This window comes from Chinchilla lanigera, unplaced genomic scaffold (genome assembly GCF_000276665.1).
Source record: "Chinchilla lanigera isolate Chin_1 unplaced genomic scaffold, ChiLan1.0 scaffold00051, whole genome shotgun sequence".
In the NCBI taxonomy this organism is placed as follows: Eukaryota; Metazoa; Chordata; class Mammalia; order Rodentia; family Chinchillidae; genus Chinchilla; species Chinchilla lanigera.
In genome coordinates, this window is record NW_004955452.1 from 12274451 (window position 1) to 12295462 (window position 21012).

The 21012-nt window shown below is 46.6% G+C and overlaps 1 protein-coding gene across 3 annotated transcripts in view; it reads left to right on the forward strand.

The window, feature by feature from the left end:
- The first annotated feature begins 14516 nt into the window (after window positions 1-14516).
- LOC102010861 (chromosome unknown open reading frame, human C1orf94) overlaps window positions 14517-21012 on the forward strand; it is a 36982-nt gene continuing 30486 nt past the window's right edge. For all 3 annotated transcript variants that reach the window (XM_005395119.1, XM_005395120.1, XM_005395121.1), the window contains exon 1: window positions 14517-15666. In XM_005395119.1, the coding sequence (XP_005395176.1) occupies window positions 15341-15666 (326 nt within the window). In that variant the 5' untranslated portion in view covers window positions 14517-15340. The remainder of the gene's footprint in view (window positions 15667-21012) is intronic.

Here is a 21012-nt window from a genome sequence, read left to right on the forward strand (position 1 = left end):
GCCGAGGGAGAGGCTCCGCTCGCCGCCGAGGAGAAAGGAGGTCAGGAGAGCTCGGGAGCTTTTTTCTGCTCGGAAAAAAATCCCGGTACGCGGGAGCCCTGAGCTTCTGCGGCTGGAATGAACCAAGTGTCCGCCCGGCCGGGGAGAGGCGCGCTGCGCTCTCGGAAATGACTCGCTCCAATCCCGCTTCGCGGGGTTCGCGCCGGGGGGTGGGGGGTGAATTATCCCCGGATTAATCACTCCGGAGCCGCTTCTCCGCCGCTCCAAACGCTGGAAGTGGAGGCGCAGCCAAGGAAAAAATTGCGGGGGGGAGGTTGGGGGTTCCTTTTCAGCGCCACCTCCATCTCCAGATAAACCACAAATTACATCTAAAGGGCTGTTTATTCCTGTTTGTTTTACAATTGACCAGTTTCTTTTAAGTTAAGTCCTCCAGTTTTCGTATATAAGTGTGCCCATTAATACACTCTCCATACACACACAGTGCCACAGACACACACGCCTCTGCCACGTTTGGAAACTAGAATACTGTCTGGGGAAAGGTAACCACGCAAGGACGCGGTTCCCCAAGTCTTGGGTCTTGTGAGCTGATCTTGGGTGATGGCTTCGAACTTGCAAATCTTGGGCTGGGGGATGCTTAGGAACCCTCTTCATAACAGCCTCCTAACCCATCCCAGGAGAGGGTGTGTGTACCAGACCGAAGCAGGGCTAAGAATTAGAAGGCAGGCGGGTGGAACCCGGGCTGAACGGGAGGGGGGTCCGTTTATTTGACCCAGGGCGGTCCAACCCCTAGCTTAAGGCAAATTCGCAGGATGGTAGAAAGATGCCTGTGTGCTCGAGGGTGGGGGTAGGGACTGAGCTTGGTGGAAGGACAGTGCAAGAGTTACTTGTACAATTTATCTTCAAATTTAAATAACCGGACCCTTCGTCCTCTCCCGCTTCCCCTCCCCCTTCCAGCACGTCCCCACAGCACGCGAGTTTCTCCTCATGTTGTGAGCTCCTCCCTGCCTTTCTGGAGTAGCCGCTGCCTCCAGGCCCCAAGGGCTCCGCGTAGGTCCCCAGCCCCTCCCCCACCGCGACTCCGCTGCTGTCTCTGTCTGGTCTATCCTAGGCTCCTCCGCCAGTCACGATGGTTCCTTAGCTGTCTATGCCGAACTCTCCGCGAGAGAAAAGAAACGCTTAGGGAGGTGTGGGGAGGCTGAAGGGGATAGGGAGGGGCAAGGCTCAGGGAGGAGGCCCCCGGCTGGCGTGCACGTAGCAGACAGGCACTTGCTGAGGGGCACCGCCGCTCCCCTTTGCAAGAAACACCCAGAGAGGCCCTAGTAGGGGTTTGGGGAACCAGGGAACCTCGCGATTTGGTCAAACCCGAGCCTGGCGTCTTCGTGACCCCCAGGGACAGTGCCTGGCAGACAGCGGGGCCTGAGAATTTCCCAGGCAGAGTGCAGAAAGAGAGTTGAGGTTAGCTACCCGGATTGCTGAGGAGAGGGTCCGGGGTTGGCTATCCAGCTTGGCTGAAGGTCGGCGACCCTGGGAATTTCCAGGGAAGGCCCTGCAGCGGGGATATGGGATTACCGACCCGGGCTGGAGACCCGGATTGAACAGGAGAGTGCAGGACCAGAAGAGCAGACTCTTGCCTTTATTCCCAACAGAAAAACTTGCTCCCCAGAGCCACATTTTTGCAGCCTGCTAAATGCCATTCCTCCTCCCTCCTCCCTACCCCAAGTTGTTCCGGTTTCCCAGCATGAGCTCATCCCACAGCTGGGGAGCTGGCCCGGTGGCCCTGGGCGGGCTAGCCGCCTCCAAATCGCCGGCCCATCCCCACCCCCAGCACACTTGCTTTCCCGTCCTTCCCGACGACTCCGCCTCGCTGGGTGCCAAGAGCCAACCAAAGCAGCCAGAACTCCTCAGTGAATGGCCTGCTTTATGTCCCTGGGGCAGAGAGGAGGGGGCTTTTCGCTTCCCATTGTCCTGACCGCCCGAAAGAGAGCTCAGTCCAGGCGACTGGCCAGGCCTTCCCACCATCCCTGTAGAGGAGGGAAGGGACAGGTCTTGTGGTGAGAGGGTGGCCGCCTAGGGGACTATTGGCTCTGCTCCTAGGTCCTAATCTTAGACCTTTTTTCTGTCTTGGGGGCTGAGTTCTCTTCCAGAGAAAGGAACTGACAGTGATGCCTGGGCTTCTCTGCAGCTCCACAGCTGGGCAGAAGAGAGCCAATGATGGACCTTCTCCCACCCCAGAACTTTGCTCTGTGGCTACAAATGGCAGATGAGATTTACCCTAAAACCCTCCCTGGAAAAAAGATTGTCATCCTTCTCCCTGGAGGCTGCAGAAGGCAGGGGCACCCTTTTAACTCTCAAAACGACCCAGGTCACATCCTCCACCAGTGGTGCCGTCTGTGATCTATTTGGGTCCACACACATTAACCGAGCACCTGCTGCACTCTGGGTGGACTGAGGCTATGCTATGATGCACACAGGGATGCACTGTGTGAGGTCCTCCTTTGGGAGGAGGCAGGGTGGGGGTGGGAACCAACACTTAACTGATACAAGCAGACAGTGCTAATCACCATGGCTGAAGAGGAGGCATGCTACGTAGAGGCATATGGAGATAGTAAACTTTTCTAAGACGTGGGGGATCAGAAGGCTAATTTAAGGAGGGAAGTGGGATTTGGGCTGAACCCGATGCCTGGGTAAAGACTTTAACCAGGTAAAGATTCATTTACTCAACAAATATTTATTAAGCATCATTACATGGCCTGTCACTGTGCCAGATAAGAAATATACATCACAGTGGACAGTCCAGGACTTTATGAAGGCAGGCAATAAATAAATAACTATGCATAAAGTTCTTAATTAAGGACCTATGAAGGAAAAGTTCACAGTGCAATGAAAAACCTATTGGTCTAGTTTAAAGTGATGATCTGGGAAGGCATCCCTGAGGTAGTAACCTTGAAGATAAGACCTAAAATTAAGCCAGAAGCCAGGCATGGTGATACACACCTGTAATCCGTGCACTCTGGGAAGCTGAAGCAGGAGGCTTCCAAGTTCAAGTCCCACTTGGGCAACTTAGTGAGACCCTGTCTCAAAAAAATTTTTTTAAGAAGGCTAGAGGTGTACCTCAGTGCAAAGATCCTGAGTTCAATCCCAAGTATAATAATTAAACAAAGTAAGGCAGTCATGCAAAGAGTTGGAAACAGGTAAGACTTACAGTGGAAAGGCAACAATGGGAAGGAGGGTGGGACTAGATCCAAGTGAACAAGAGGAAATGCCCAGGAGATGGGGCGGGGGCAGATTTCATCGAGGGTCTTGAAGGGGATGGTAAACAGTCTGGATTTAACTTTCTGGTGGTGAGAAATAAAAGATGTCTTGTTTTGTAAGGGCTATCATAACAAAGTACCACAGGTCATGTAGCTAAAACAACAGCAATTTACTTCCTCGAAGTTCTATAGGCTGGAAGTTCAGGATCAAGGAGCCTATGAGATTGCCCTTTCTCCTTGGCTTGCAGATGGCCATCTTCTCCCTGTGTTTTCCCATGTTCTCCCTTCTGTGCATGTCTGTGACCTAATTTCTTCTTCATATGAGGATGCCAGTCATTTCGGGTTAGGATCCCACCCTAATGATCTCGTTTTAATTCTTTACCTCTTTAAAGACCTTATCTACAAATAAGGTCATACTTAAAGCACCTGGAGGCTAGGACTTTAAAATATGAAGAGGGGGGCATGTCTATCCCATAACAGGAGGATTCAGATTTTTCAAGTAGAGGGACAAGAGCCAGCAGGTGCAAGAATGCCAAAATAAATATGTAAAGAGATGTCTACTTAGTCTATGGATAGCATAACTACTTTAGCAGCAGATACTCTGGAAAGATGAACATAACTCTGGTATAAAAAGTGAATTTTGATCTCTAGGCAGTGAACATCAAGTGGCATAGCCTGGCATGGACTCTGGCAACTGTGTGGATAATGGAGAGGAAGGGAAGGAACAGAAAAAAGCAGAGCTACTTGGGAGGCTACTGCAATGGGATGAGCTGCAGTACTGTATTCTGAATGATGCAAGCAAAGGCAGGGATGGGTGCCGCGGAAGCACTTGCAGGCGACAGAGAACCAGGAATCCAAGAGGCACTCGCATCCTTCCCCTGCTGGCCTGGGAAGGTGTGGCTTTCAGCCCAGCAGCCCCTAGAACTGGCTCTTGCCTGCCCCTTTTCTTCTCCAGATGGGAAACAGGTAGCCCTGAGTGAAAGTCTCTTCAGGATGTCACATTGCAAAACACAGCCCAAATGCAGTAGAGTGATGCGCCAAGATAAGCCTAGTATCCAGACACAATCTGAGTTTGTTTTAGAGAGAAAACAAAGCCTGATGCTCTGGAGAACTCAGCCTGATTCAAGTAAGGACTGTAGACTCAATACCCTGAAATTTTCATTCTGATTTAAGAAAAATCAAAGAGCCTTCTGAAGCCTAGAAAAGAAAGCCGTGGGATGCTCTGGCAATGTGAGGGCAGAAATGGAGATGGAGGGACAAGGCGGAGGAGAGTCAGAGTGAGGCAGGGCCTGAGAGGGAAAGCCTGGGATATGAGCTGGGGGCAGAGACTTCTAAATCCCCAGTGGGATCAGACAGAATCAAGTATTTCCCAAGGACTGTTCTCATCGAGATGGCAGTGATCTGTCTCCTGAGTAAAGGTGACAGAGAGGACCATGAAGGAACAGTCCAGAAAAAAATCATGCTGAGCCTACAGGCCTCCACAACCAGGAGGGAGAAGCCCACAGTCTCCAGTCTGGGACATTCCTCCAGTGCTACCAAATGCAGGATCACTGGGAAATCCTCCATTTGTGAAAAAAGCAAAAGGGCAGAAGTCACACCAGTGACATCACAGAGTTCAGTGTTTTCCTCTGCATGTCACAGGCTATAATCCATAGGAAAGGGGCTGTTCTGAGCTATTATCTCTCCTTGAAGTTCCTCCTACCAGCTTTGCTACATGCCTCCCAGCTTTGCTTGTGCTGTTCCCTCTGCCTGCAACACCATTCCCTCTTCTAATTCCTAGTCACCACTAAGCTCCAGGGTTACCTCCACCAGTCAGGCTTTCCTCAGTCTTCCCCTGTGGTTTGGCGGCCCTTTCAGGGTGGGCAGCTAGTTGGACACCACAGATTCCTGCTTCCTCCCCCATAGTGTAGAGCAGTAATTCTCAACTGAAGACCATTTTTCCCTTCAGGGGACATTTGGCAATGTCTGTAGACATTTTTAGTTGTCACAACTGACAGGTGCCACTGAAATCTCAGAGGTAAGACCAGGGTTACTAGTAAACATCCTAAAATACACAGGGAGGACCCTCACCCCATTCCAAAGAATGATGTGACCCAAAATGTCAGTCATGCTGAGCTGCCTCTAAGATGCGCATGTTTAGTCAGGACTACAACTCCCAGCTATCTTTGCAGTTGGGTATACTCATGATATAAGATTCTAGTCAACAGAACGTGAGTTCAAGGCTTACCCCATAATATCTTCCCATGGTTAACTTCTCTGTTTACTGGATACAAAGCAGTAGAATCCTGGATGATGTCAGAGACACAAGACCAAACCTGGGTCTCCAAGTTACCATGGGGAGGAAAGTCGGGAACATTTGCACTGAACTATTACATTTTAAAAAATGTCCTTTGACAATGTTAAGCCATTGAAATATTGGGGCTTGTTGTAGCAGGTAGCAATACCCTTGTGTTGGTTTGGGGCTTATTTCGCAAGGGGAAACAATATAATACAGGACACTTATTTTATATGATTATTTATAATAGTCACCCAAAGAACGATATACAAAAGAGTGCAGGAAATCTGTCCATACACCAAGACCAAGGAATGCAGCAGAGGGCCTAGATCCCATGAAAATGTTCTACATGCATCCAACTGAAGACCTAGAGCTCATAACAATGCCTCCCACAAATCCAACCGGAGCCTCAGAGCCCATGACAACATCTCATGCAGGCCTGTTTCATGGGTCTGCGCTGGGAAGGTTCAAAGGTCAGTGGTGGAATCTAGGAAGTCTGCTCCAGTGGGACGAAGGAGCTGTGCTAGCAGGCTGAGGGATCTGTACTGGAGCCAGGAAGTGATGCTCAGAAGAACCAGGGCTCCCTCAAAAGTTACCACAGTCATCCGCAGCAACAGTGAGGTCCTGAGCTCCTCCGAAGATCAAGATGGCCGAGTTCCCATCAGGGAAACCAAAGCAGCAAGCTTCTCCTAGAGACTGGCAGCACATCATCGTCCCCTCCGGACCCAGGAAGAGATGCTCAAAGTGAGGACCAGAGCTCCCCCAATGTGAATTGAAGCCATTCTCAGTGCCAACAAGGTCCTGATCTCCTCAGGGGATGAAAACAGCCACATTTATCAGGAAAGCCAGCACGACAAGCTTCTCCAAAACAACCAACAACTCCTTACAGCTTCCACCAGCTCCAACAGCCTTTCTCTGCTCCCAACAGCCTTTTTAGTTCCCAAAAGCCTTTCTCTCCTTCTCCAGTTCTGCCTCTTATGCTGCGAGCAACAATGCTCCAGGTGGGCCTCCCACACCCAGCACCACACTTACTCAGTTCAGCTGGGGGTCATAAGTTGACCACCAGTTATCAATCCACTACACCCTTTTATATGCTTCCTCATTATTCCTTCAGCATCCTGTGTCATTCACTTCTATTCAGTCATTTGCTCATTTGTTCATGCCACAAACATCAGTCTCCATGCCAAGCTCTGGGCTAGAGGCTGTGAAACAAACACAGAGAATAACACATACCCATGGTCCCTGTCCTCGAGGGTCTGACAGTTACTGAGCAAAGTTAAACAGCAAAGCACGATTAATTGCACTGGGAAAGTTACACAGTATGATGGAAGCAACAAAAGGAGCTCCTAGCTCAGCCTAAGGAGAAAGCAAGAAGTAAAACTATCTAGAAAGAAAGCACAGAGCCAGTGATGCAAGGAGCTCAACACAGTATGAAGAATCTGCAGTAAACCAGAAGCCCAGGGTGCTAGGGTAGAGCTCAAGAGGGAGCAGATCGTTGTCCTGAGACTCCCTTGGCTCAATATTGTCAGCTTTCTTAATTGACCCCACCATGGTATACTGAAGCTCCTTATGGTGGAAGCCTTAAGGTCCCTAGTGCCTGTCCTGTGCTGTGCTTAGTATTCTCTCCTCTTCAGTGACCCCCTAGACCCTGCCCTTCAGCCTGGTCAGAAGAGAACTTGCCTGCTTTCAGTCTGTGCTCAGTTGCCTAGCTCAGGAACCAGTTTCCACATCTGCCCAGGTTCCTGAACCAGAACTAGGAGTCATACTGGACTCTCCTCTCAGTCCCCACATCAAGGCCACTGTGAACCTTCTAAGTTCTGCCTCCTCAACACCTCCCAGATCCTAGCCAAGACCCCTATCGTCTGTCTTTCAGGTCACTCACAGAAGCTAAGTCACAGGTCATCTCTGCTTTTGCCCAGTCCAATGTGTTTCTCTCAGCCACCAGTTACCATTTTAAAACTCTAATCTGACTTCACAGCTCCTCTGCCTTTCCTGGACTTTCCTCATGGCCTAAGTCCAAGCTCCTGCTAGGCATTCCCTACAGAATCTTCCATTGTCTGACCTGTGTGCCCCTCCAATCTCAGGTTTCCCTCCTCCTGAACCATCATACTGCAGCCATTCATACTCCAGAAAGGAGGCATGCTTTCCTCCACCTTTCCCCTGGGGTCCTTGTATGTGCTGACTCCTCTGCCTGGAGTGCTCTGCCCTCTTCCTCCTCTTCCTTTCCCTCCTCCTCTTCTTTCTCCTTTTCCTCCTTCTCCTATCCCTGGCCTTCTTCTATTTGCCCTTCAAAATTCAAACTCCAGGTGTCAGTTCTTAAAAACAATATTTGTCAGTGCCAAAACAGTGCCTGGTACATAATAGTCATCCTGTGAACCTTGGATGGATGACTGGTGGATGGGTGGTTGGGTGGATGGATGGATGGATGGATGGATGGATGGATGGATGGACGGATGGATAGGTGGATAGATGGATGGGTGGGTGAGTGGATGGATAGAATAGATGAATGAATGGATGAATGGATGGATGGATGGATGGATGGATGGATGGATGGATGGATGGGTAAACAGATGCATGCAAGCATGCATATAAGGAAGAATGTGTAAGCGCTCAGTAATAGTTGTAGAATGGACTCAAAGTTATCTCTCCTAGACTTCATTATCTGAGTTCCCTAAAGAACTGCCTTCACTGAGTTATGATGTAATAGTATGCTCTCTGTCTTCAGAGAACCCTGATGTGAGAAACTGACCAACTTAATGGTATTTCTGTCTTTTATGAAAACAGAATTGAATATATTGCCCACTATGTCACTCAGTGTCCTTTATACAAGGACTCATGATAAATTCATGCTTGGGGTTATTTCCAGGAAACATTTTGTCTCTGTGGATGAAGATGTGTATTTTCTGCTGTCAGAAAATAAAACCTCTGCCACCCAACACGTTTCCATTTTTACTTTAGCTGACAAATAGGGATACACAATTTTATTACCTTGTTACCTTCATACAATCTGGCCAATTCAGGTTTCTGAAAGTAGCAACTCTTTCTGCCTTCTTAAGTGACTCAGTTCTTACTTTATTCTTCAATGCCGTATTTTGTGCTTTTTAAGCTATAAACTGCCTTAAATCCACATAGCAGTAGGCTAGTAGAAGTTTTAAATAAATGTGTATTGGTGACCAATGACCCAGCATGGAAATCAAAGAAGGACGAGCTGAACACCATACTTCTAGTTGAGAAAGGTCCTATCAACAGGCTCCCCAGGAATCTTTGGGGCTCCCATCATCACTGGAGTTTGTGAGAAAAGACCAAATCAGGAAGAAACTGCCCCTGTGAATTGTGATTTTGTTGCTGCCTTATTGGGCCACCCCTTCTAAGCCTTCTTCTTTTTTGCTGTAAACAGACCTCCCTCTCCCCAACTTAAAGTGGAGATCTTGCCAACTCTTATTTCACAATGCAAGGTTATTAATAATAGCATATAATAATGCCAATCAGTTTCTTCTATGGAGGGCACACTGTGAGGTGGGCACTGTGCTGAGAACCTCGCGTGCATTTTTTTTTCTATTTAATCCTCCACTCTACCACAAACCTGTGTATTGTTTTACCATTCTGCTCATAAAGAAATGCCAGAGAAATCAAGCAAATACAAAGGTACCTATCAGCAAGCAACAGAGCAGGAATTGAAATTCAAGTATGTCAGTTGCCACTGTCCAAGATCTTAACTACCTCCTTACAACTGAGCAAGAAAAGAGGTAAGAACAAGGCGTAGCCTGCCCCCTCACTGGAAATGACCAAGATTGCTGATGATGTTGCCAGGAGAGAAAAACCACCAAGTCACAGCTTTCCTTCCAGAACGCAGCAGGTTCCTTTTCAAAGTCTTAGAAATAGCTGGCTGCTCTGCAGCCCTGTTCTATGCTCAGACAGCACCTGCGGGAAGCCAGTCCCATGAAACGTGGCTGCAACTTACTCTTCCTCTAGCTCTGATGATTTCCCTCTCAAGAAATTTGCTTGGGCACTCCCTATGCCCTGCCTCTGAGAAGTTTTGCGCACTGGGCATTTCTGGCATGGCAGAGGGAGTCTCTATGGTTTTTAGGGGCCTACAGAAAAGTGAGTCCTGAAGTCTGCATTATTAGCCCCACAGCACAAAAAAGCAAACCACAACATTGAAATCAGTAAATATTTAATTAAATGCAAAGTGTAGCATTATGTCAACTTCATTAACTGTTGAATCTAGTATTCATAAAAATTTCATTACATTTGATAATGATTTGTAGGTTGGAGTTTTTCTCACTGTGCAAGATTCCCCTGGTAGGCACCAAGATTGGTGAGAAATCATAGCCTATCATAAATTAAATAAATTACTCATGGCCAAAAACTTTCGAAAGCAAAATGGCAAAAATTACACAATTTTTTTTTTTATTGCTGAAAAGTTATATTGCCAGAAATTGGTGTGATTAACAAAATAAGTTAGGTGAGGAACAGGGCCTGTAGAATAAATAGTTGGGGCCTATGAAGATTATTAAAGAGCTTATGCCATGCCCATTTTTCTGGGTTTGGCAACATGACCATGTCTGTGCTGCAGGTAGAAGACAAAGGTATAAAGGCTTTGACTGGAGAACAGGTAGGGAACTTTATGTCCCCCTGAACTTTTCCTGGCTCCAGATGGGAAAGCGAGAATCCCAGAATCCTATAGCATGATAGCTACCGTTCACTGGAGAGGTAGGATGTGCCAGCCTAAGTTCTAAATTCCTTACATCTATTATCTCCATTGTCACAAAACAACCCTACAAAGTAAGTATTTTATTATCTCTTTTGTATCAGAGCTAACCAATGGCAAAGAGGTTAAACAATCATCCCAGGGTAACATGACGAGTGAGGGGAAATTAAAGAATGTTTCCAAGTTTAAAATAATTTATATAGGTGAATTTAGTGTCTGTGACCATTAAATGCCTTACTTTGGGACTCAGCCTCTCTTCTACTCTATCTTGTTTAACCTTCAGCATCTGCAGCAGTGCTGGAACATACATATCTGTGCTAGAGGAATACATACCTATTTGAATGAAGACTCGATAAGCTCAGTTTATACCACATGTGCCCCAACGGCCTATAAACTGAGCTTATGGTAGTTACAGTAAACTAATACACCAAACTGCAGGGTAACTTGGCTCAGTCTACATTACTAGAAAACAGCATTTAATGAACTTTACATCTGAGTCTAGGTAGTCTAATTCTAGAGTCCATGTGCTGTCTGGTATGACAGTCACTAGGTATATATAGTTATGAAGCATTTAAATGTGGCTAGTACAAGGGAGGAGCTGAGCTTTTTACTAATTTACATTAAAATACAATTATGGGCTGGGTGCACCACCCCCTGTTGTGGCCAGCATGCATGTGGCCTGGGCTTCAAGGGTGACAGCCGTGGTGAGGCAGCCTTCCCTCCCCGCAAAGGGCCCCTGAGGGCTGAAGAGACCCTGGCTGGCCCCCTCCCCTCCATGGCATCTTTGGGCCTTATGCCCTGGTCTCTTCAGCCTCTACTTGCCCTTCTGGTCACCTTTCCATCCTGCGCCCTGACACCCACCTGGTGGGAAGAGGCTGTAAGAATACAACAAACTAGGCAGTCTCATCAGATATTGGTGATCTGCTGGTAACTTGGTCTTCAAGAAGACCAAGCCTCCAGAATTTTTGTTTCAGTTTTACCTGAGAGCTCTGTCACTACTGAGCAAAACTGAAGCCACTGAGAAGCCCAGGCTCTGACATCAAACATGACATGAGCAGTTGTCCTCCATGGCAGACCCTTCTGCCATACCATCTCTTCATTTGAGCCTGACAACCATGGGTGGAAACCTCCAAAACTGTGAGCCAGAATAAAGCTCTCCTTTAAGCTGTTGGAGTCAGAGAGTAAAAAATAAATAAATAAATAAATAAATAAATAAATAAATAAATAAATGCAAAAGATTGAAGAGAATTTCGGGAAATGGAAAGATATTCCTTGCTCATGGATAGGAAGAACCAACATGGCCATACTCCCAAAACTATTACAAGATTTAATGCAATCTCAATCAAAATGCCATTAGTATACCTCACAGATCTAGAAGAAACATTCCTAAAATTCATCTGGAACCAGAAGAGACCTAGAATAGCAAAAGTAATCCTGGGCAACAAAAGGAAGGCATCACAATCCCTGACTTGAAATGATACTACAAAGCTACTGTGATAAAATCAGCATGGTACTGGCAAAAATACAGACCTGAGGATCAGTGCAACAGATCAGAAGATGCAGACACAACTACAGACATACTCAGCCACCTTAGTTTTGACAAAGGGGACACACATGTTCACTGGAAGAAAGATAGCCTTTTTAATAAATGATGCTGGGAAAACTGGCTTTCTACGTGCTTAAGCCTAAAACTACACCTGTGTCTATCATCATGCATTAAACTAAAATCAAAATGGATCAAAGATCTAAATATTAAAACAGAAACACTAAATCTACTGGAAGAAGTAGGTAAAAATCTTGAAGACATAGGGGTAGGCAGACAGTTGATGAACAAAAACCAAACTGCACAGAAAATACTTCAAAGAATCAACAACTGGGATCTCATTTTATCAAAAAGTTTTTGCACATCAAAAGAAATCACCAACAGAGTAAAAAGAAAACCCACAGAATGGGAAAAAATTTTAGCCAACTGTCCTTCAGACAAAGGACTTCTATCTAGACCATATAAAGAATTTTTAAAAATCAGGTCCCCCATATTCAAAGACCCAATGCAAAAATGGGCATCTGAGATGAACACATACTTTTCAGATGAAGAAATACAAATGGAAAATAAATATATGACAAAATGTTCAACATCACTGGGCATTCGAGAAATGCAAATTAAAACAACACTGAGATTCCATCTCACTCTGGAAAGAATGGCTATCATCGAGAAATCAACCAATGACAAATGCTGGAGGGGCTGTGGGGAAAAAGGAACCCTTCTCCACTGTTGGTGGGAGTGTAGACTGGTACAACCACTGTGGAACTTAGTGTGGAAATTCCTCAGGAAACTAAGATTAGACTTCCCATTCAACCCAGCTAGCTATTCCCTTTCTGGATATTTTTCCAAAAGAACTAAAAGCATCATATTTTCTATAGGCATTTTTAATTCAAATGGTTGTCTCCCTAACTAAACTATAGGCTCCACAATGGAGGGGCTGTAGCTGTTTCTTCTTTCTGTTTGTGCCCAGAGCCCAACACAGTGTGGGGCTCTCAGAAGCATGACTCAATAAATATTTGTGAAATAAATGAAGCAGTGGTATAAAAAAATACAATCAAAATAACCCCATATGGCTGTAGTGGCAACCATATCTGATGTAGCTTTACATAGTTTCTAAGTACAAGGCATTTTGCAGAATCTGCTAGGCGCCTCATTTCTCTGTGTGCCTAAAAAATTGTTCCCTACCCCTACTTTATTTTATTCTATTTTATTTTTTCAACCTTTTCCAACTTTGCCCCCACTACCCGGTTTCCAGCGACGGCAGATGGGTGTGGGGGTGAGCTGGCTGATTTCCAGAACCCTGTGGCCTGGGCAGTCAGGGTCCTTGGTGCTGTGCTCTAAGCATGGGTGTTAGCCAACCAAATGCCAAGCAGCACAAACACTGAGTGACATTTTCAGAACTATTAATATTTCATCAGAAATGATCACTTTCCCTTTAAATACACTTTCTTAAAAGGTTTTCTACATTCTTGACTATAATTTTATTCAGTCTAGGTCCTCAGAATTTTCCCCAAAGGAGCACATCTTCAATTTTATAATGAAAATCAAAGGGAAATGAAGCTCGGATTTCAAACTCAGAGTCAACATTTCCAGGAACTCAGCCCCTCTGTAAAGAACAAAGTTGTATACTGGGCACCTACTATGCATCTGAACTTTACACATTACATACCTTTAGTTCACAACATCTGAACTTTACACATCACATACCTTTAGTTCACAACATATATTTATTGTGTGCCTACTATGTGCCAAAAAGGCAAACCGCAAAAAAATTTAAAAGCGTTTTTTAGAAAAGGAGTTCCTTCCATCCTCCCATTTCATCTCAAACATTGACTCTTCAAAGATCCATGCCCAGACCACCACTAATGTTGCCTCCTTCCCACCCTATCACCTCACTTTATTTTCACAAGAACTTGATTTCATCTGTAATCACTGCCTTTTCACTTGCTTTGTAGGCTGATGAACTGTCTCCTTCCATCAGAATATGGGCTCCAGGAGAGCAGAACCTGCCACCGTAGCTCTTCTCCTGCACCCAGGAACACCTGGTACAGAGGAAAGGCTCCATGGATATTGGGGGAAGGAAGGGGGAAGGTAGTGAGGGTCACACAGCTAGGAGTGACAGTATCAGGGTCAAGGCAGCCCCACCTTGCTCTTCTTTCCTTCTCTGCTTCTTCTGGTCTTTCCCAGGGAACCCTGGCAGGAACATCCACAGACAGCACCACACAGAGGGATTGTGCCACCTCTCAGCTGAAGAAAGCTGCTTCTCTGGGAGACAGTCTCTTGCTTGGCAAAAAGCGAACTGAAGCCTCTTGTCACACCTTCCTGTCCCCCAACCCAGGACCTCCTGAAGCCCAGTGTGTGAGTCTAGTGGCTAAGGGCACAGCATCAGGCCTAACTTCTTGGTGCTTGCATCCCAGCTCCCACTTCTCAGCACGCCTTGGACAGTCTTTCATAACTTTTGAGACAGTTTCCTCCTGTCATGTAAGTGGCACTTCAATGAGCTTGATTGGGATTGAGTATGAACCCAGGGTTTGGCACAGAGTGGCCACTGGGGTTCAGATGGGACTGATCAAGGGGCAACCTCCACCCCGCACCCCTTGAGGTTTGCTGGCTCGCTCACTGGCCGCCTGATTACCTGGGACTTCTGACCCGGAAAGCGCCCTGGGCTCCCACCGGCCCACCCCACCCCCACCTGCGGGCCTTGGGCTCGGACCCCCTGCGCCCCGCGCACAGAACCGTTGCGTTTGAAACCCACAGAAAGAACTCAGCGCTAGACGGCAAGGGGCTGGGAGTTACTTGGCACGGAAGTTGGTTAAAGCCCTCTGGAGCGCCTGGCCCACACTGCCGGGACAGAGCGTTTTTAAGGACTGGGTTCCATCGCGCTGCGGATCGCACACCAGCGCAGGGCAGTGGCGGGCGTCTATTGGGTGTCCGCGGCCGCCGGGTTGGCTGCGGCCCCATAGGCTCATTGGAGATTGCTTTCCTGGACACCGAGCAGCGGTGGGAGGGGCAGACAGAAGCGGCTAGAGGAGAGATCGAAAGCAGGGACTCTGGGGGTGAGCGGGGGCAGTTGGCCCTCGGCGCACGCGCGCTCCCTGGCAAGGACCAGGCAGAACCTTACGGGGGATTCCTACCCCAGCTGAACAGAGAGCCCTGTGCGGGATCAATACCCGGCCGTCTGTGTCTCAGTGGCTTGGGTGAAAATGGGCTGAACACCAGGCCCCAAAAGGGGGAATGCCAAGGACTGTGGGGAGAACCAGTCCTTCCCTCCAGCCTCCCAGATGTCATTCTGCCTATCCAGGCACCTGAGTCTTGAGCTCCAGGGGATTCTATGGTTACTAAGCTACTGGGTTTTGTTGACTTTTTAAAATTTTCCTCTAAGGAGGTGGGGGCAAGAGGCAGGGAAGAGCAAATAAAAACAAATCAAAACAAGCCCTCCCTCCCCAAAATAACGCTGTCCTCCCACCCCCTATCCCCACACAAAGCTAAGGCCTCTGAAGGAGCAACAGCCAGACAGAACTGACCTCCCCAGGGCAGGTCCTCAGCACCCTTTCTGGTGAATGCGAAGCGGCGGTGCGTGGCCTCTTTGTCCTCAAGTGCTGGGTGGACGAAGGGGCTTCCAGAAAGAAAGAAGGATGGCCAGTGGGAATGGGCTCCCTTCATCCTCGGCCCTTGTGGCCAAGCGTCCCTCTGCCCTGGGCCCGTTCCCCAGATTCGTCTGGATCCATCAGGACACCCCCCAAGACAGCCTAGACAAGACTTGCCATGAAATCTGGAAAAAAGTTCAAGACCTGCCTGAGGCCCTGCAGCCCAGGACCTCCATGGAACAGCTCTCTGCCCCCACAGCTGGGACTCCAAGAGACTATGGTCTCAGCTTCCAAGAAGAGTGAGTACCCCTGTATTTGATTGGCAGCAAAGGAGGAGGGAGATGAAGCCTGACCTTCTGGGGGGAAATGATCTGACTCAGCATTCAGTCTGGTTAAATCCTCCAGGCTGTATTCTTTTCCTCCTCCCCCGTAGGCCCAAGTCCAGTCTTTACAGAAGGTCAAGGTCCTGAAGTTTCCTAGGGGAAGGGCACACCAAGGTTGTATTCTAGGCTGCCCCTTCACCAGCACTAAGGCGACATTTCTCATTCTAAAGACATAGGCAACTCAGATGTGGGTAAGGGTCTTGAAAAAGCACCCTTGCCAAGGCTAGAGGTTAGATATCGGAGATAGCTCCTGACTGTGCCTAGAGACAACTGGGAGGGCCTTCCTCTCTCCCACGCAAAGGCTAGGCATTCACACAGATGAGTCTGGCGGTTTTAAACCACATCTGGAATTCCCTAATACAGGGAGCAGCTGTCCCATTCAGCCTCCACAGAAGCTACTGCAAGAGCGCACATCAAAATATTTACTGAGAAGGCATTGACATATTCAGAGGACATAATAGAAAATTAAAGTGCGGGAAGATGGCTGTAAATAGCCTGTTCCCTGGTTGGGAAATCCTGTATCAGGGAAACACAGAGCTAAGTGTTTCTCCACCAGGGCAAAGTTGAGCAGATAATCTTGGGGATAGATATTTGCATGGAATGAACAGAGAGGGAAGGGGGACCTCATTAGGAAAAGAAAATAAATCAGCTGCTGCTATTAATGCCACTGTCGAGCACTTCTTCAATGCTTTGCGTCTTCAAAGTGGGCTACAAACATTAATTAATCCTTGTAGAGTCTCTGTGAAGCAGGTATTAGTGTCCCCATTTTACAGATGTATTAAGTGTTAATAATTAAGTGCTAATTAAAGACTAAGTGATAATTAAGTGTTGTCTGCTCCAACACATGCTCCAGCTCAGTTCAGAGCTGCTCTGGAGTGGGGGAACCATCTACGCATTTATCAGCTGCCTCTAGTTTCAGGAATAGCAAGAGCTCGGAGCAAAAGCAAAGGGTAGCTGATGCCCAGGTCTGCACTACCTGCTGTCCTGTGTGGGCTTATTTGCTTGTTGCAGTTGAAAGTGGAGCAGTCACTTTGGCTGTTTTTGCCTCCCCTGCCCTGTGCTCAGCATGACATGGCTCAAATGGGAATAGTTTGTCTACAACCAAAATCTTGCCGTCAGACCTTTTGGCAGCACTGAGCTCTTCTTTCCTTCCCATTGCCATTCGCTCTGGGACAGGGCCTTGGGGAGGAGGTGAGGGTTGGCACTGTGCTCAGCTCTCAATAGTCAAAGAGCTGATTGTCCACTTTATGGACCAAGGGTCCGTAGCAATTTCCAGTAGATGGCACCCTCTTTGCCAGGTCACACTGAATTAATGGACACAGACTCTACTTCCAGTCTGTACTTGGCTGAATATTGAACAGGCATACCTTTGGCCAGTTATTTAACTCCATTTGGCCTTGATTTCCTCATCTGCAAATTGAGGATGATATGCCCTGCCTTGTCTACTTCAGAGTTGATAATGAGGATCAAATGTGTTGGAAGACAAGGAAATGAAAGATGCATTATACAAATGAGGCTGCCCTTTTGTGATTCACGGAGTTCCAGGGTGGAGGTGGGGGTTGTTATCTTTGGCTTTGATCTAGACTCTTCACATTCTGCCCCACGGACCCCAGAGCGCTTTAGCAACCACCCTGGGGTCAAGAGGGCTGGTTGCTGGGCCCCAGTTTCCATTTCAGCCAGAGCTGTTCAGTTTTCGCCAGTTTGACTTACTGGAGTTCTGAGTTAGGTTGTATTCTAAAGGAATTCTGCTGCTGAGGAAAAAGCTGGGAAACCACTGACTTAGATGAATAAACGATATCATAATCGTGTAGGTATCAACCAAGCGAAATGCAGTGAGCTTGTCTTGAAATAAAAGGCAGCTGTGCTGGTGGAGTCAAGTAACTGGTTTCAGATCACATTTCAGCCATGTTCCAGCTAAATTAACTGGGCTTGATTTGGTCTCCTCATCTGCCATGTGGTGATGGTTACTGTACATTTCATAGGGCTGCTGGGGTGGCTAAATAAGACAGGTAAACCATTCTGGTAATAACTGGAATTCATGAAAATTCCTTGTAATAACGATGGTAATCACTTTCTTAAACCCTGCAATTATTACATGAGGTAGGTAGTATTTTAAACTCCCATTTTTTTTTTAACTTTTTACTATGCAGATTTTTCAGACATAGAATAGTATAGTAAATGGCCATGTGTTTAATGCTGAGTTTCACTAATTATTAGACTGTCATTTGGGCTTCAGTTATGCCCTTATCCATTTAAAAAATGAAACTCTTAGCTGGGCATGGTAGCACACACTTATAATTCAAGCATTCTATAAGGCAGAGGCAGGAGGATCCCAGTCTGATTCCCTGTCTCAAAGAAAAAAAAATTAAAGGGCTAAAGATATAGCTCAGTGCAAAAGCCCTAGGTTTAATCTCTAGTATTGGAAAAAACAGAAAGAAGAAAGAAAGAAAGAGAGAAAGAAGGAAAGAAAGAAGAGAAAGGAAGGAAGGAAAAAAGGAAGAAAGAAAGAAGAAAGATGGATATTTATTAGAAATGAGACAACTAGCTGGGTGTGGTGGCGCACGCCTGTAATCCCAGCACTCGGGAGGCTGAGGCAGGAGAATCATTGTGAGTTCATGACCATCCTGGGCTACAAAGTGAGCTCAAGGCCAGCCTGAACTGCATAGCCAAACCCTGTCTCAAAAAGACAAAAAAAGAAAGAAAGAAAGAAAGGAAGAAAGAAAGAAAGAAAGAAGGAAAGAAAGAAAGAAAGAAAGAAAGAAAGAAAGAAAGAAAGAAAGAAAGAAAGAAATGAGACAACTGAGATTTGGAGGGATTAATTTCTTTGCCTGAGGCTCTACACTTATACACTTAGGGAATGGTAGAGTTTCAGAGATGAAACCCAGAACCATCTTAGATTATGGTATATTAATGCTGGCTGTCTTTCTCTGGAATATAAATCATGTTTCCTTAGTCAAGATATTTGAGAGTCCATGTTTTGAACGATCACACATAGATTTCAAATCTAGGGACATGTCAGTGTTATGTGTGGGACGTAACATCTTTGTGGCATGTGGTTTCTGGAACTAAAGACAATAATGCAGACATGATCCAATCTCTGCAGACTGGACCCTCCTTGCCTACACTCTGTATACGTTTTAATGGCAATTCATACCACATTCATTTTCTCTCCACACTGATTTTGCTCAATGGACACATTTTTAGTTCATTCAACAAATACTTCTTAATCACCTACCGCACGCCTGGCACTGTGCTAAGAGATAGAAAGACAGACCTGTGAACAAGATAAGGCACAAGAAAACAAGTAAATAGTAATAACAATAACAATAATGGTAATAAAACCACAATAACTTCAGAATATGAAAAGGACTGGTATTTTCCTTGGATAAGACTGAAGATAAGCACATAAAAATAAATGAGATAGTTTTAGATAGGGTGAGTACAGTGATGGAAATAAAACAGAGGAAAGTAGTGGCAAGAGCCTGTTTAGATGGAGTGTCGGATCCTTTGAGCTGAGTCCTGGATGCCAAGTGAGGGTCTATGATAACATGTGGGAAGTGGGAGCCTGTGATAACATGCACATCCTTCTGACGTGTGTCCAGGCAGAAGGAATAGCAAGGGCACAGACCCCTGAGATCTGCGTGAGCTTTGAGAGGGACAGCACCTCTGGCGTACAGTGAGGGGTGTGTATATGGAGTAAGGAGTGTAAGAGTCAGGCTGGCATGGTCTTAGAGGCTTGGGGTATCACTGAAATGGGTTCAGTTTTATTCCACATGTCCTAGGACACCTGTAGAGATTTTCAGGAAGGCAGCACAACACAGTGGGATAACTATGATGCTTGTACAAAGAAGTACCCAGCTTCTGTGCAGAGAGAGGTGTGTGAGAGAAGAAGTCAAGAGATTTCTGGAAAGATGCTGCAGTATACAGGTGAGGCCTGAGGGCAGTGGTGGCTGGACCAGAGTGAGTGCAGCTCAGATGGAAAAAGTGGGAGAGTCAGTGTGCCATTTGAGAAGCGCCGTCAGGCCTGCTGATGGCTTGGGGCACATGAAAAGAGAGGTCAGTGCTGAACCCAGGTTTTGGCTTGAGCCCCTGGTTGGACAATGCTGCCCTTAGTAAAGGTGGGAAAGAAATGGGTTTGGGTGAGAAATCAATAGTTCTTCCTAGTGTCAATTAAGCTCCAGAATCTTGTTCAGCTATCTTTAATTACTCTTAAATTTGGGCTTAGAGAATTGTGGCGAGCTGCTTAGTGACTCATCTTCAAGGATTACTTATTCATTTATTTCAAATATTTCCCAGACTCAGTGGGGGCCATGACTTTTCTGCTGACTCCGTTTCCCCAACTCTGGAAGAGCCCTTGTTAATTTCCTCATTTTTGGATTCCTTCAACTAACACTTACAGTTGTCTTCTGGGCACCAGGCCTCATGTTGGGTCCTGGGGGTACAGGGTCAGAAACTCTCCCCTCAAAGAAAACCTCCCCCGTCTTCTAGTGGATGGGATGGGCACAGATTCATCTGGCAACAGCGAGATCCAGCAAATATTTATTGTACACCTACCATTTGCAGGATAATTTTTTAAAAAAATACAGTGATGATCATGAAGGTTTCCTACTTAAAGGTTTTACCTGAGCTGGATCTGGAGAAACCAGCAAAAACCCAGCAGGTGCAGGGAGGACAAGCGCCTTAAGGGTAGAGTGTAGCACATGTGAGGACAGGGTAGGAAGGTGGCCCAGAGCTGGCTGGGTGAGGCCAGATTCCCCGGTTGCTTCCAGAGCCCTTGGTGAGTGCCTGGGACCTTCCCATCAGCGCAAGTCAAACAGACCTTGGTTTGCAGATTCAAAAGGCTCTGGTGAGCATCATTCCCAGACAACTCTTAACAGGAAGGTAAACCCACAGAAATAAAAGCACTGTGTTGAAAGATTAAAAACAAAAACCAGAAGTTATTTCCTAACTGACAGCTTTGTGGAAACTCAGGAGAAGGAGGAGGCTTGTTTTGCAGTAACTTGAGTAGATCCTTACTGCAGATCCCTGCAGCCAATCTTCCAAGCGGGTGGAACCTGTGAGACTTGGGAACCCCAGGCACAACCTTGTTGGAATTGCTCTCCTTGTGCTACTGTTATTTATACAAGTACATGAACTTGACTATCCTAGAGTGTTGGCTTGGAAAATGTGTCTTCTCTCATGCTGGTATGATGATGATTTTAAAAGCTTGAATCTTGGTGACTGCAGTGAAAAAAGACTCACACATAGAAACTCATTCTGATG